Below are 16970 nucleotides of genomic sequence, written 5' to 3' on the forward strand. Positions count from 1 at the left end.
GTGATCTGAGTTCCTAGCAGATGAAAATTAATTTCCATTTTATGGATAAGCATATGTGCATGATTTTATAGTACATGTATTTTTACCTGATGAAAAAATGACATTCCTTGGGGTAGTGTAGGAAAGGTGATTTGAGCTGCTAGCAGATGTTGGCAGGATTACTCATTTTTTTCCCCATTTTCGTATGACGTGTGAATAAGTTACAAAAAGCACATGCACACAACACACAAGAATTAGCTATGATATACCTTTTATTGTAATACAGGAAATATAATCAGGCACAACTATAGCTCACTCTGCAATCTTTATTCAGTCGCAGGACCAGTTACAGTATATAATAGTGTCTTTCACTCTCACCAAGTTCACACAAAGGCTGCAGATTTCAAACCAGGAATATAGATATAGACACGGAAGCACACACTGTCTGAGATCTGTGGAATGTCTCCAACAGGTGTGAGGATGCTTCTTATCTAACCAAGCAAAACTAGTACAATTATGCCTTCTGCTTGAGGGGTGCTGAATGGAGCATCCAATCAGAACTTGTGCATGTACTAAAAGGAAAAAATACATTATTTATTACAAATGCATGCTAAGTGTAACCGACCCTGTCTCCCAGGCTCTATCGACGTTGTGTCTTCAAGGGCCTGATGCTAGCGTTCAAATCCTCACTAACAGTGCTAATGTTTAGCCTAAAACTGGTAATGCTGTCACGATCTCACATCACTATAACAAAAACAGCATCTACATTATATTTGATATATTTTATGTATTCTTAAAATTTTTTGTTATTGAAGTCTTCAGAGTGTGCCAAACAATTCTTAGGCTTGATTCATATGTGTTTTAAACTATTTGCAAACGCATAAATATTTCATATGTCTTTAAAAAGGAAGAAAAATTTTTGTACTTAGCTTCAGCAGTAATTTAGCCCTGCTTGAGCATAACAATAATTTTCTTTGAATGTTGGGTAGGACTTCTCATGATATGTTTTGCCGAAGGCTTTTTCAAGAACGAGTCCCCTGTAAATACAATGCAAGGTGGTGAAGAGCTTTATATCATTTGAAAATCCATAATCAAAATTCTCAGACAAATCACCCCTTCTATTTTGCTCCGCTGCATCTCAACAAGGTATCTTTAGTCATAAGATGGCCGCGGTGTTTTTTCATTAAATCCATGAATCATCAAATACATCTCTAATGACGACAGTAAAAACAGGAGGAGTTTATAACAATGTCATCCACTCGATTTCCAAGTTCAATCCAGAGGCCCGGGTAAGCAAATTGCAATCTCAGATTTGCCTGCTTAAGGCGTCCCAGTGTCCTCTGGCACAGGATTTCCTCCAAGTCTTGGGGTCGATGGCGGCTTCCCTCGATGTAGTGAGTTTGAATACCGATGAAAGCTACTTCCTGATTGGCTGTACCTAGTCTTTAAGGGTTTTGTTTCAGTGGCATTTGGTGGAAGAGCAACGGATGCAGTTGAGAACAGAAGTGTTCCTGAAGTGCTGCTTTGTTTTTGGGTTTTTTTTTTGTATAACATTTTTATTAAAGAGTCAGAGGGGGGAGATTGATTTGGGAGTATGAGTGGTGTATATCTGAATGTGTGACTGGTTTGTGTTGCCTGGTATGCGTGCTGTCCTTTGTGTAGGGGATTCTTGGGGGAAATCAATTAAACAAATTTCTGGGGCCAATGAGGGAAGTGGGCTGTTCTTGCTCTTGAACAGTCTAGTGTTTTCTTGGCATACTATGTACGGTATTCTTGTTGATGGCTATTGTGTTTTTTCATGGATGCCTTTGATTGTTTGCGTATTTCATCCTTGTAAAGTGCTGCTTTGTGATAGTGTGTGTGACTCAATTTTGAGTGAATATTTGACAAGAAATAATAAATACTGAAGTGATTACTATATGAAAAATATTTTTGTGTTGGGAAATCCAATTTTCACCTTCAAGGCAAGGAAACCTTTGAGGGAGCTGAAACTTGAATATATTGGTTCTTTAAATTTATTCCTGATGGGATAAAATAATTCTAGCACAAAAGGCATATGAGTCTTGAACAAGAAGGTTATTCACCTCTAATCACGATTTGTGTAGAAGGCATTGTCTACATTTTTCAGCTCCACCTCCTGTATCACTGGGCTGTGCTCTATCTCCTCAGTTTTTCCTTCTACATGGGAGCTGACGGTATTTTTCTGATCTGTTCTGATCTTGGTTTGTTATTTTTGTTTTTATATCCTGATTTAGAGGCTTCTCGGTGCTTCAGTTTTACTGGGGCAGCTCTGCCTTGAAGGTAACCCTTTTACACAACAATTACATGACCAGCCTGCTCTAACACATTTGAATGGCTCGGGGACCATTCCTCTAGTAGCAGAGCTCACTCCTGGTTGTAACCAGAGCTTGAATGCAGGCTGTGTGGCCCTGTGTTGGTCTTGATGGCTTTTCTGGGGGCCGGCTGCATTTACCCCACTTACGATGCAGATGGGGGATCGCAGACTATCTCATTGTCTGTCTGGCAGCCTGAAGAAACAAGCATCCAGATATGTTTTACATGCTTATCTGTGGCAGAAGTCTTCTCCATTTCCCAGCTGCTGTTTCAGCTGAAGCAGGCAGAACACCATCAGTACTGTAAATACAGGCAGTTCATGGGTTAAGAACGGGTTCTGTTTTTTAAATCGTTCTTAAGTTGAATTTGTATGCAACTTGGATCCTAGTATTCTTTCTACATTCTCCATCTCCTTGAGGCCCCTCTTGCATTCTTTTCCATCCATCCCACTGTTCCCTCTCCACCACCACATCTAACATTACTCCCTCTCATCTCTCTCTTCCCCATGCATCTCTACCTCACTTTTCTCCCACCACCATGTCCAATAATTCTTTCTCCCCCCCCATGCCTAACAATTATCCTCTTTCTTCTTCTCCCCATGTGCACCATCTCTTTCCCTCTCTCAGAGAATCAATTCTCCTTTTCTATTCCCTCCCTCACCTCAGCATCTCTTTCCCTCACTCCCTCCATTCTTCCACTTCTTCCCTTCATTCTGTGTCCCAATTTCATGCCCCCTCTCTCCTTCCTTCCATCATTTATCCGAAGTTTGTGCTCCCTCCCTCCCGAGTCCCAACACGCCCCTCTCCCTCCCTCCTGAGTCCCATCGTGCCCCTCTCTCCCACCCTCCCTCCATTCTGTGCCTCAGTACATGCCTCCCTCTGGCAGGTGTTTACCTTCTGGCTAGCTTCCTCCTTCTTCCTGCCACAGTGGTTTCTCTGCAGAAAGTGGGCGGCAGCTCCTACGTGTGGAGAAGTGACGTCAGAGGGAAGGATTCTGGCTCAGCCGTGAGACGCATGTAGGAGCTGCAACCCACAGCTTTGTGCAGAGAAACTACTGCAGCAGGAAGGAGGGAGCCAGCCAGAAAGTAAACACTCAGGAGTGGTGCTTCTAACGTGAATCCCATGGCTGAACCGGAAGCTCCAACGCCAGAGGAAAGGCTTTCAGCTCAGCCGTGGGATGCATGTAGGAGCTATCGCCCACAGCTTTGTGCAGAGAAAAGACTTCAGGAGGAGGGAGCCGTCCAGAAGGTAAACACCCACCTAAGGAGGCACGTACTTGAGGCATAGAATGGAGGGAGGGAAAGAAAGAGGCACATTGAGACTTGGGAGGAAGAGCGGTGCGTTGTGACTAGGGAGGGAGGGATAGGGGAGTGATGGGACACTGAAGATAGAACAGGACCACCATTTGTAAGTAAGTGTCTGATGTAACTTGGATATACATAAAACGGGGACTGCCTTTACAGTCCATTGAAGTCTATGGGAGACATAAAGGGGGAGGGTTAAATTGCAGTTTTCTGGGGCTATGATTTGGGTCCCCTACCTCCAAAAATCTCTTTCCTGAATTTTTTGCAGTTTGCACTTCTGGGCCATTTTTTGGTGTCACAATGCTGTTGCAGCGGCCATCTTGGATTTCCCAATTTTATTTTAAAAGCCTCTATCTACTGGCAATTGCTCAAAAGAGCATGGTTCAGGACAAGGTATCTTTAAAAGATATCATAAAGAGAAAAACAGCATCCCAATAATGATATTGCAATACAGGCCACAGTAGACCAGGCTGATTTTAAAGATTGCAAACTATCTCTGTCTACTGCTGAGCAAATTGTAAATAGATTACAGACAGATGCTGAAATGTTATCAGAAATTAGGGAGGCTAACAAACTGGGTAACATAGTAATAATGGGTAATTTCAACTACCCGATATTGACTGGGTAAATGTTCGAGGTGCTATCCAAAAGTTCGGGGAATTCGATTGTATAAAAAAAATTGCTTACTGAAACTCCTAGTTTCTACCATCTCCTTCAAAGTAGTCTCCTTGAGAATGTATACAGCGATCCCAGCGTTTTTCCCATGAGTCCATGCATCTATGGAAGTCATCTTGGGTGAGTGCCTTGAAGACCTCCGGCAGTCTTGGCACAAATTTTGCAGAAATGCGTTGCATGTTCAATTTGTCCAACAAAATTCATTGAACTGTCCCATATGACTGTCCTACTATCTCACAAATATCGTGAATAGTTTGCCTATGATCTGCAAGGATAGTATCATGAACTTTTGCTATGGTTTCTGGTGTTGTGCTTGTTTACAGTCATCCGGAATGGTCATCGTTGTGGACAGATGTTTGTCTGTCCTTGAAGCATTTGTACCAAAGAAAGGTTTTGCTTTGGCATATGGCATTATCTCCAAAGGCTTCCTGGAGCATATGATGGGTTTCTGCAATAGTTTTTTAAAGTTTGAAACAAAATTTGATGCAGATTCTTTGTTCAGTAAAATCCATCATATCGAAATCCACCAAGTCACTAAAACACAACCTTACAAAATCACACAGAACAAAACAATGTGACCACTTAGCTGCATGCCCATTGGCACACTGATTCACAAAGTATACTGCTAGACACGTCTAGTGGCGGAAGAGCATACTATATCCAGTTCGCACACGATGTTCACATTCCCCAAACTTATGAGCACCTCGTATAATTAGGGCATGCTAGGGAGATAAAATTCCTTGATGAAATCAAAGACTTCTTTATGAAGCAGCTGGTTCAGGAACCAGCAAGAGATGAAGTAATTCTAGATGTAGTTCTTAGTGGAGCACATGAATTGGTGAGGGAGGTAATGGTGCTAGGGCCACTTGATATCAGTGATTATAACATGATCAGATTTGTTATATTCCCTGGAAATCCTTTATAATACACAGGAAATCCTTTTGTTTCTTGGATCCAAACTTTATACTGGAAACTATCCTCTAAAATACTGATCAATGCCCTCTTTCCGCTCTACTCTTTAATATCACTCTTGAACCACTATCATCATCCATTCGACAATCACCCACTATTCAAGGCATTGTCTCCACATCCACACAAATTAAAATTGTAGCATACGCTGATGACATTCTTCTATTCTTTCGTAATCCGCTATTGTCATTATCAGCCTTTATACACATTGTCCAGTCATACTCTGTACTATCAGGATATACAGTAAGGTCAACTGGGAAAAGTCAGTTATAATTCCTCTTAATGATCAGATTAGCCAATCAGACGTGGCCCACTTTGGATTTTTCTGGTTGTCCGAAACAGTGAAATATCTGGGTATTTTCATTCATAAAATCCCTACTCATATCATAGATCTCAATATCACATAACTAAAAGAAATAATATCCCTCTCAATCTCTAGATGGTCCCTGATGTACATAATCCTGGTGGGGTAAAATATCTTCAATTAAAATGACTCTAGTACCCCAAATTAATTACATTCTATCCATGCTTCCCTCCTTATGTAAACCCTCCATATACCATTGGATAGATTTTAAAAAACTGATCAGTTTTATTTGGAACAATAAAAAAACCTAAGATTTCACTCCACAAGCTTAAAGCTTCCAAATATAACGGAGGTATGAATCTCCCTGACTTGCAAAAATATCATACAGTATCCTTAGCGAAGGATGGAGCCCATTGGCTCCTGACTGAATCCTAAACTTATAACTCAATACTACCACCTTGGTTAGATCAAGAGTTATATATTTGTAATTCAATTCCTTACTACTATGTCCTAGACCAAACATCTGAAACAATTCACGTTGCTCATTGCTACTCAGACAGCTCTCTACTTATTAGATAAAACAGCAACTAATTTGATCTATGCCCATTCAAGTATGGCTATATGGAATAACTCAGTTATAAAACATAAAAAGAGGACCCTTAATTGGAAGACCTGGCAAAAAAGCAATATTTGGTATGTCAAGCAGCTCTTCTATAATGGTAGTCTAATGTCCTTTCCTAAATTTTCTGAAACCTTTCCTTTGTTGAAATGCAACATACAATAGACAATTCTCACCTCTATTATAACTACACTACACTTAACTGATATCTCTTGTTTACTGTCTTGGAGCACATCAATACTTACTAAGGGTAAAGCTATCTCCATTCTGTACAAACTTAGGTACTCACATCATGTCTTTCCCAATGATATTAAGTTGCAATGGGTTAAAAAGCTAAACATCTCTTTAACAGATATAGAATGGAAACTATTTTGGTCAAAAGTTAACAGACCCCTTCTTTCAGCCAACCTATCTCAGTCTTTATTTTTCTTAATGTGGAATGCAGTATGGACCCCTTTTAAAATGCATAAAATCAAAATCCATAAAGATGATATGATGGCATTGTTCGACTTCTCCAGGCTCTTTAGAAAACATGCTATATGAATGTAAAGCAGTTCACTCATTTTGGAACCAAATATGTCCTACTATTAAAGCTATAACAAAATGTACCGCAAATCTTTCTTTTGAAGTAATAATTATATGTTCTTTACATCCTTGCTTTGAAAACTGCTCATGCGACTCGAGACTGATTGACTCATTAATATTTGTTGGTATACAACAAATACTGCAGAATTGGAAATCTGCTCCTCTTCTAGCCTACACCTTTTGGTGGAATTCAGTCTGTCTTTATAAGAAGTTTGAACAACATGCCACAGGAAAACTTTACCCTATGCCTAACTTTATTCAAAGTAAGCATTTCTGGGGGTGGAGTTGGGGAAGGTTCTGTATTTGGGTAGGCACACTTTTGAGAACATGTGTATAACCATAAAATAATCCAGAAAAAGTATGTATGGTAATAAAAATTTTAAAAAAGGTATAAATGCAAGTGGATAAATTTTCTGGATTAATTTTCAAAATAGAAGAATACACATAATTTAGATTTGAATATTTGCCAGCACCCACAGAGGATAAAGGTTATGTGTGAGTTCAGTTATAAAATTATTCCCTTAGGAGACATTTTAATATAATAAATAGGAAGGAACCGTATATGTTAGGAGGAGAGAAGCTGATATGCACGGACGGGGAGAGGGACCTTGGGGTGATAGTGTCCGAAGATCTAAAGGCGAAAAAACAGTGTGACAAGGCAGTGGCTGCTGCCAGAAGGATGCTGGGATGTATAAAGAGAGGTGTAGTCAGTAGAAGGAAGAAGGTGTTGATGCCCCTGTACAGGTCATTGGTAAGGCCCCACTTGGAGCATTGTATTCAGTTTTGGAGACCGTATCTGGCGAAGGACGTAAGAAGACTTGAGGCGGTCCAGAGGAGAGCGACGAAAATGATAGGAGGCTTGCGCCAGAAGATGTATGAAGAGAGACTGGAAGCCCTGAATATGTATACCCTAGAGGAAAGGAGAGACAGGGGAGATATGATTCAGACGTTCAAATACTTGAAGGGTAATAACGTAGAACAAAATCTTTTCCAGAGAAAGGAAAATGGTAAAACCAGAGGACATAATTTGAGTTTGAGGGGTGGTAAATTCAGGGGCAATGTTAGGAAATTCTACTTTACGGAGAGGGTAGTGGATGCCTGGAATGCGTTCCCGAGAGAGGTGGTGGAGAGTAAAAATGTGACTGAGTTCAAAGAAGCATGGGATGAACACAGAGGATTTAGAATCAGAAAATAATATTAAATATTGAACTAAGGCCAGTACTGGACAGACTTGCACGGTCTTTGTCTGTATATGGCCGTTTGGTGGAGGATGGGCTGGGGAGGGCTTCAATGGCTGGGAGGGTGTAGATGGGCTGGAGTAAGTCTTAACAGAATTGGAACCCAAGCACAGTACAGGGTAAAGCTTTGGATTCTTGCCCAGAAATAGCTAAGAAGAAAAAATTTAAAAATTTAAATTGAATCAGGTTGGGCAGACTGGATGGACCATTCGGGTCTATTTCTGCCGTCATCTACTATGTTACTATAAACATGGAATAAGAGAGGCTATTTAAGAATGATTGAAAACTATTTTAGAAGAAATAATGGTCATATTTTTAAAATTACATAATTTTAATTTGAAAATTACTAGCATTGTTTTTCTGATCAAGGACTCAACAAATTCAGAAGTCTGCATCACCTTCAGAATGGCAGTGGAATTCTGTCACTTTCCATGGAAGTTCTCAGCAGCATGAACAATCAGAATGTTTTGCACAAAGTAAGTTTGTATGGTTGAACCATGTTGTAAGAGCAAAGTTATTTCCTAGCATCCTTTTACACACTGTAATACTATTTAGGTATATGATGATGAGTAAATTGGAGTGATACCTTATTGGTCACTTTTCACATTTTAGGCCATACTTAGACTACTGTAATTTATTTCTAACAGGTTTTCTAAACTGCCTCTTTCCCTGCAATCTGTGCAAAACTCAGCTATACAACATATCTTCTGCCAACCTTGCTATACTCACCTTACCCCTCTTCTTAAAACACTTCACTGGATCCCTATCTGCCTTAGCATACAGTTCAAATTCCTATTACTAACCTACAAACTCCTATTACAAACCTACTAACCTATAACTAATGACTCCTATTACTAACTTCCTATTATTAACCTACAATTCAACTGTAATCCACAGAAACTAAGGGCTCCTTTTACGAAGCCGCATTAGAGGTTTAACGTGCGTAATAGTGCATGCTAAACTGCCGGCCGCACTAGCCGCTACTGCCTCCTCTTGAGCAGGCAGTAGTTTTTCGGCTAGCGCAGGGGTTAGTGCGTGATAAAAAGTCGCATGCGATAAAGCCGCTAACGCAGCTTCGTAAAAGGAGCCCTAAGTCTGTCAGGGCCATTTTTTGGAAGCCCTGACGGACTTAGTTTCTGTGGATTACAGTTGGATTATAAGTTAATAATAGGAGGTTAGGTAATAGGATTTGTTCATTTTCATTTTTAAAATTTGTTTATTGAAGTTTTAGAAAAAACAAGAAACACGAGAAACAAAAATAAAGAAGGAAATTATACATCAAACATGTTACTAATGACAATAAGGATGCATCAAGGTTACAATAAGCATCCAGAAATGAGCAATCCAAAGTATATATATATATATATGAAGCTATATAAATGGAGAAATCCAACAAGCACAATGGAGACCTTGTGAATATGAGATAGCCTAATACAAATATCAAGGCTAGTAATTAGAATAAAAAAGTAAAATTAGGGTAAGCCATGATATAAAACAGGCAAACCAGTTGGAATGACTGTATACATTAGTGTCGAAGAGAAAAATTCCTAAGTGGAGACCATATTTTATTGATTTTGTATCCACTGTTTGTAAGGGAGTTAGCTTTACATTCATAATTATGAATAAATACCATTGGCCACCAGAAGGAGGTATTTAGGCAGATTTCCTATGCGAGAGAACCATTTGTATGGTAAAGGCTATGAGAATATCAAATAATTTAGCTTGCCATTTGTCCAGGGCACCAGACAGAGTGAGAGAGCGAAAAAGAATGATGTCAAAAGATATTGGGGATGTAATAGGAAGTAGAGAACATATAGTATTCCAGACAGATTTCCACAGTTGGATCTGAGCAGGAGAGAGCAGAAGAAAAGCAGCTACAGAGAGAGGCAGAGGAAGAGAGAAGCCAAAGGGGGGAAAAAGCAGATAAAACAGCAGGAGAGAGAAGCAGAGGCAGGAGACCAAGAGGGGAATCGGTGAGAGTTAGCTCCACCCCCCCCAACGTCCACCACCGAAGCTCCACCTTAAAATGGGAGGGGCCAACGGAGCAGAGTTGATCAGAGCAGGAGAAAAGCAGCAAGTCTTGCTCCTTAATGCGCTCCTTTGTGCGATCCTGCAGTGCGTACTAGATATTCTTATGCTAAAAAAACTTAAAGTTTTGCAGCCTTGCCTAAGCAAAGCTGTTTTTTTTCTTCTCACTTGCTTTTCTATTTTCCAAAGGGCCGTTTGAATTTGCTTTAACTTTAACACCTACTCCTACTCACTATTCTATCATCATGGATAACTCTTTCTTACCAATTCCGGTTTTCTGGGGAAATGGACCATTGAAACCTAATTTTAATCAGAATCCCCAACACTCTTTTGTACGTTCAAATATCTTAATTCCTCCCAATCAATTAGCTCCTTCCCCTCGAACTCAAATTTCCTCAGAACATTCAGTTAAAAAATTTAATATTGGCTTATCAATACCCGCTCCATTAAATCCAAATACCATCTAATTAAAGACGTGATTACTCAACAATCTTTTGACATTTTATGTTTAACGGAAACATGACTCTCAGAAGGCGAGGAGGCATACCTTTCTTATGCCTGTCCCCAGGGATTCTCCTTTGTCTATAATCATCGTAGTAATAAAAGAGGAGGAGGGCTGGCAATAATCTTCCGAGAAGCTTTATTGCTACATACTGATAACTCCTTACCAAGCTCCTCTATAGAATTCTTACAAGTCACTATGTTAACTAAACCAAAAACTGACATACTTTTACTTTACCCCCCCACCAATTTCCTCTGACAGTATTATACAACTTCAATCGTTGCTTTTTGATTTTGGCAGTTCCACCTTAAATCCTTTAATTTTGGGTGACTTCAATATTCATTTTGATGACATCAACAACAACTATACAAAAACCATTGTTTCTTACATAAATCAACTAGATTTACATCCACTAATAACCCTTCCAACACACCAGGCAGGCCATACATTTGATATGGCCCTAATACCAACAACTACAAAGAAAAACCTATTACTAAATAACTGCTTACCAGTTCCCTGGTCCGATCATTCCTTAATTTCTTTATCTTATATTATTTCACATAATCCAAATTATAATAAACAACAAGTAAAAAATTTCAGAAACTACAACAACCTTTCTTCAGACTTAATTCTCTCCTCCTTCAACTTAGACTTTACTAACTCTGATACTAATTCCTTGGATGAACTAACTAACCTCTGGAATACAGCTGTAAAATCACTCATAGACAAACTTGCGCCGATACATACTAAAATAATTTCCGCCTGTAAAATTCAGAATCCCTGGTTCACAACTGAACTTCACCACCTAAAAAGACAAACCCGATCTCTAGAACGTAAATGGAGGAAAGATAAATCTCAAACCAACTTACAAATATTTAATGAGCAAAGCAAATTTTATAAAACAAAAATCAACCAAGCAAAAATGAAATTCTATTCAGATAAAATATTTAAAGCCAAAAACTCATCCACACTTTATTCAATATTAAATACAATAACAACTTCAAATTACAAACAACAGTCTATAACTAATGGTTCTTCTCCCTCCGCTCAGGAACTTGCTGATTATTTTATGGAAAAAATTAATAACATTAGAAAAACTTTCTTAACAAACCAATACGTTACAAATGATGATCAACAAACCAATACAGGATCATTAATCTCAAGATGTTCCAAATTTAAGATACCCAGTTTAACAGAAATTGAGTCCACTCTTAAATCTATCAATTTGATCCAATTCCGCCATTTATCTTAAAGCGTTATTTTCATATCTTTGGACCTTTTATCCATACTTTAATTACTGAGAGCTTGAATCAAAGTACGGTACCAGCAACATGGAAAAAATCAATTATTCGACCTATCATCAAAGATAAGAATGTCAGTAATGAAGACCTATCTAATTTCAGACCTATAGCTAATTTACCATTTTTGGCAAAAATGACAGAGAAGGTAGTTTTCAATCAAATCTCAGATTTCGTAGAAAAAACCAACGCCCTGCATCCTAATCAAACTGGCTTTAGACATCATCACAATACTGAACTCTCATTAATTGGTATGACCACCTCTATTCAATATTTCTTAGACCACCATCAATCAACACTATTAATCTCTATTGATCTTTCCGCCGCCTTTGATACAATTGACCATCAACTCCTTCTTGACAGATTCCAATCTATTGGTATCTCAGACCAAGTCTTTTCTTGGTTTGCATCCTATTTAACTGACCGCACATCTACCGTTTTCTTTAAAGACTCACTATCAAAATCTTCATCAACTACTTATGGGGTTCCCCAAGGGTCTATTCTTTCTCCATTATTATTTAATATCTTTCTTGCCCCTATAGTCACTTATGTCAATCCGTGGGTTTTCAAGTTTTTGCATATGCAGATGATATCCAACTGCTGCATCCTATAGATACTAATAAAAAATCGGATATTCAAGAGATCGATGAAAAGTTAGATTTAATACATCATTGGTTGAAAACAAATAAACTTGCACTTAACATCAAAAAAACCAATGTGATGTTTTTTCCTTAGAAAGAAAATCTTGAACTCGTTGCTCCTATTACTATAAAAAATGTCCCCCTTCAAATAGTTAAAAATACAAAAATTTTAGGAGTTACTTTCGATAATAAACTAAATTTTCACGATCACATCAGTAATATTGTTAAATCTACTTTTTATAGATTACGTAGGATTCGATCTATTTCAAAATTCTTATGCCCAAAATCACTAAATATTCTTATTCATTCTTTGGTAATTTCAAAAATAGATTATTGTAATTCTCTCTTTAAAGGAATATCATTAAACGAAATTAAACGTCTCCAAATTATCCAAAATATCTCCATTAAACTCATAACCAAATCGAGAAAATTTGACCACGTTACACCACTTTTGAAAAATGCGCATTGGCTCCCAGTTATTCACCGGATAACATACAAACTCTGTTTACTTACCTTTAAAACTCTTTTGAACAAAACCCCAGCATTTATATATAAATCATTAATTCCGTATCATCCATCTAGAACATTAAGATCCAATGAACAACATCTTTTAACCATTCCATCGTTTAAGATCATTAATACTAGACGGCAGTTCATCTTTTCTGTGACCGCTGCACAGTCCCTCCCAATTTATTTACGAATGGAGCAGGACCTAGGAAAATTTAAAAGTAACTTAAAAACCTTTCTTTTTAAAGATGCTTTTAGTAACCTCTAGGCCATAGATTACATATTATTAAACTATGTTTTAATTTGTCTTCCTATTGTACTTTTCCTTTGTATTGCTTTGCTATTCCTAGTTGTATTTCGCAATCCCTTCCTTCCCTATGTTCCTTAAATCAGTGATTCCCAACCCTGTCCTGGAGGAACACCAGGCCAATCGGGTTTTCAGGCTAGCCCTAATGAATATGCATGAGAGAGATTTGCATATGATGGAAGTGATAGGCATGCAAATTTGCTTCATGCATATTCATTAGGGCTAGCCTGAAAACCCAATTGGCCTGGTGTTCCTCCAGGACAGGGTTGGGAACCACTGCCTTAAATGATGTCTTAGTTTTTAACCCAATGTTATTATTTAAAGTTTGTATTGTATTGTTCATTCTGTATTTTTTAATGAATGTATTTTAAATTGTTCATCGCTTTGAAATTTGACTAAGCGATCAATCAAGAGATCTATTAAACTTGAAACTTGATGATACAAAGTTATTCAGAGTAGTAAAGACACAGGGGGATTGCGAACATCTGCAACGTGACATAATCAAGCTCGAGGAATGGGCATCGACATGGCAGATGAGGTTCAACGTGGATAAGTGTAAAATGATGTATGTCGGTAACAAAAATCTCATGCACGAATACAGGATGTCCGGGGCGGTACTTGGAGAGACCTCCCAGGAAAGGGACTTGGGAATTCTGATGAAGCCATCCACACAATGTGCAGCGGCAGCAAAAAGGGCAAACAGAATGCTAGGAATGATAAAGAAGGGGATCATGAACAGATCAGAGAAGGTTATCATGCCGCTGTACCGGGCCATGGTACGCCCTCACCTGGAGTACTGCGTCCAGCACTGGTCGCCGTACATGAAGAAGGACACGGTACTACTCGAAAGGGTCCAGAGAAGAGCGACTAAGATGGTTAAGGGGCTGGAGGAGCTGCCGTACAGCGAAAGATTAGAGAAACTGGGCCTCTTCTCTCTTGAACAGAGGAGATTGAGAGGGGACATGATCGAAACATTCAAGGTACTGAAGGGGATAGACTTAATAGATAAGAACAGGTTGTTCACCCTCTCCAAGGTAGGGAGAACAAGAGGGCACTCTCTAAAGTTGAAAGGCGATAGATTCCGTACAAACGTAAGGAAGTTCTTCTTCACCCAGAGAGTGGTAGAAAGCTGGAACGCTCTTCCAGAGGCTGTTATAGGGGCAAACACCCTCCAAGGATTCAAGACAAAGTTAGACAAGTTTCTGCTGAACAAGAACGTGCACTGGTAGGGCTAGTCTCAGTTAGGGTGCTGGTTTTAGACCAGAGGGCTGCCGCGTGAGCGGACTGCTGGGCATGACTCAGCAGTGGCAATTCTTATGTTCTTATGTTCTTGTTCATTTATGGATTTTGCTACACCCCTGATGCAGCAACTGAGCAAAACTTGGAATTTTCCTACTTGGGTTCACAGAACATTGTATTCCCGTGCAAGAGCCTGGACTGAGTCTCTATATGGAAGGACACTGATGCTATGCTGGGGAACAGATAAGTCCTTAAAGTTACCAATTGTATGACCAACTGTCTGTACTCCTATAATGGGGCTTAGCTGTGCCTTACTACGGGGTTTTCCTGGCATTAGTTGCTGTGATAGATCCTCAGGGCAAACCCATTGTGAGTTGCCTTTTTTCAGCCCCAAATAGGGCTGGCGCTCTCTAGAGGTAGTAGAGTTTTTTTCCTAAAACCCATGAAGCCTAACAGGTTTTTTCTCCATCCCTCATTTATGCCATTGTTATTCGGCTAGTGTTTTCTGATGTTGTCTTTTTGCCAGGAGCCCCGCATGCATATTTATTTAGGAGCAGGCTTTTCTAGTGTATGTGATTCTCTTGCTTCCCCAATTTACTCTATTAGTAAATAATTGAAATTACCCATTATTATACTATTGCCCAATTCTCGAGCATTTCTTCATCTGTCTATTCATTTTGTCCCAAGGGATGGTAGTATAACCCTACCTTTATATTTATTCTTTCCCTTTCACACATGAAATTTCCATCCATAAGGATTCCACACTACTATCTATTCAAGAAGGAGGCAAACCATCATAATGCAGTGTCTCGGATTCCAGTTTCAGAGAGCTGTGCAATGAGGAGAGGATGGACAATAGTTTTGAATGCCATGTTGCGATCCAGCAGCACCAGAAGGACATCATTATCCTTATCTTTGAGTTTCCAGCAGTCATCAGTGATGTTGAGAAAGACAGTTTCAATACTATGGAATTTCCTGAATCCTGATTGGAAGGCGGATAGGGCTTTTTCTTTGTTAATGAAGGAGTGTAATTGGTTTAACACTTTTTCCCAGGATCTTGGAGATGAGAGGTAGGTTGGAGTCAGGTCTAAAGTTGCTGGGCATATTGGGGTTGAACAGTGGCATAGTAAGGGGTGTGTGGTCCGCCCCGGGTGTGGTCTTCCTTGGAGTGCTAGCACCCCTCTTCCTCTCCAACCCCTTCTCACTCCTCCCCCTGCCACACGCACCCACACCCTTTCCCCATCCCTTTTTTAACTTCAGCGCGAGCAGCGACAAAGTTGCTGCCTGCATCAGCTTTAGCGCTTTCTCTGACGTCACTTCCAGGAGGATTTGTACTATTTCCTTTCCGCTTTCCTTAGTTCTCTTTTTTTTAGTTCTTAGGTCATCTGTAAACCAGGGGGAGGAATATTTGCGGGGATAGTATTTGATCTCTTTGACTGGGGCTAGTCCTTCGTATAGGGTTTTTACCTCAGAGTGCCAGTTCACGGCAGCCTTATCAACAGATTCAGAATTGGGTTTTAATGTTCCTACTAGGTTAGAAAGGCCTATGGAGAGATCTTCTAAGTTGACAGAGTTGTTGTTTTATATCTTCATATGTTTGGTTTGCTTCCTGATTGATGGCTGAGTTGTTGTATAGGTGTGGTTGAATATGATCAAATGGTGAATGGACTAGGGTATTGGTTTGGTGGTGCAGCCAGGAGTTCCTGTGGTAGCGGAGTATCTTTCTGAATAAAGATTAGGTCTAGGATATGGTCTGCAGAGTGAGTAAATGAGGGGACTATTTGCTGGAAGCCTAGGTCTGATAGTGAAGCAATGAAGTCTGCTGCAGATCCGGTCTCGTTTGGATAGTTTGCAATGTTAAAGTCTCCAAGTATGATGATTCGGTTGTATGTGATAACTAGTTTGCTAAGGACGTATAGTAGGTCATTTAAGATGGACATTGGAGAGTGCATTGCTATGTATAACAAGGTGAAGATTAGGTTTGTTGTGACCCACTGAGAAGGTAAGGCACTCTAGTGCATCTAGTGTGATGGCATATTCTCTACCACCTCCATACATCCACTTGGTTTGGTGAATGAGGTGAATATATATATATATATATATATATATAGGCTCATCGGAAAAAACCCTTACCACTTTTCCTTCCAGGGTGTTCTCTAGAGCAGTGTTCTTCAACTGCAAGTCTGCGGACCAGTGTCAGTCCACAGAAATTTCCTGGCGGCACATGCATCGGGCCCGAGACAGTGTTCTTCAGCTGCCAGTCTGCGATGTGATCGATGTGGTGTTATCTTTGGGCCGCTCCCTCTTCCTCATTGCCGCATTGCACAAAGCCGAGGCCAAAGGCTCCTATGCATGTCCTGCGCCTGAACCGGAAGCTTTCTCTCTGATATCTCTCTGAGAACACAACGTCCGAGGGAAGGCTTCCGGATGAGGCACGGGACA

The 16970-nt window shown here is 39.7% G+C and overlaps 1 protein-coding gene across 1 annotated transcript in view; it reads left to right on the top strand.

Moving 5' to 3' along the window:
- HFM1 (helicase for meiosis 1) overlaps positions 1-16970 on the top strand; it is a 354705-nt gene that overhangs the window by 289051 nt on the left and 48684 nt on the right. The window contains exon 32 of the mRNA XM_033916380.1: positions 8376-8482. Coding sequence (XP_033772271.1) covers positions 8376-8482 — 107 coding nt within the window. The remainder of the gene's footprint in view (positions 1-8375; positions 8483-16970) is intronic.

Source organism: Geotrypetes seraphini, chromosome 12, assembly GCF_902459505.1.
Source record: "Geotrypetes seraphini chromosome 12, aGeoSer1.1, whole genome shotgun sequence".
NCBI classification, from domain to species: Eukaryota; Metazoa; Chordata; class Amphibia; order Gymnophiona; family Dermophiidae; genus Geotrypetes; species Geotrypetes seraphini.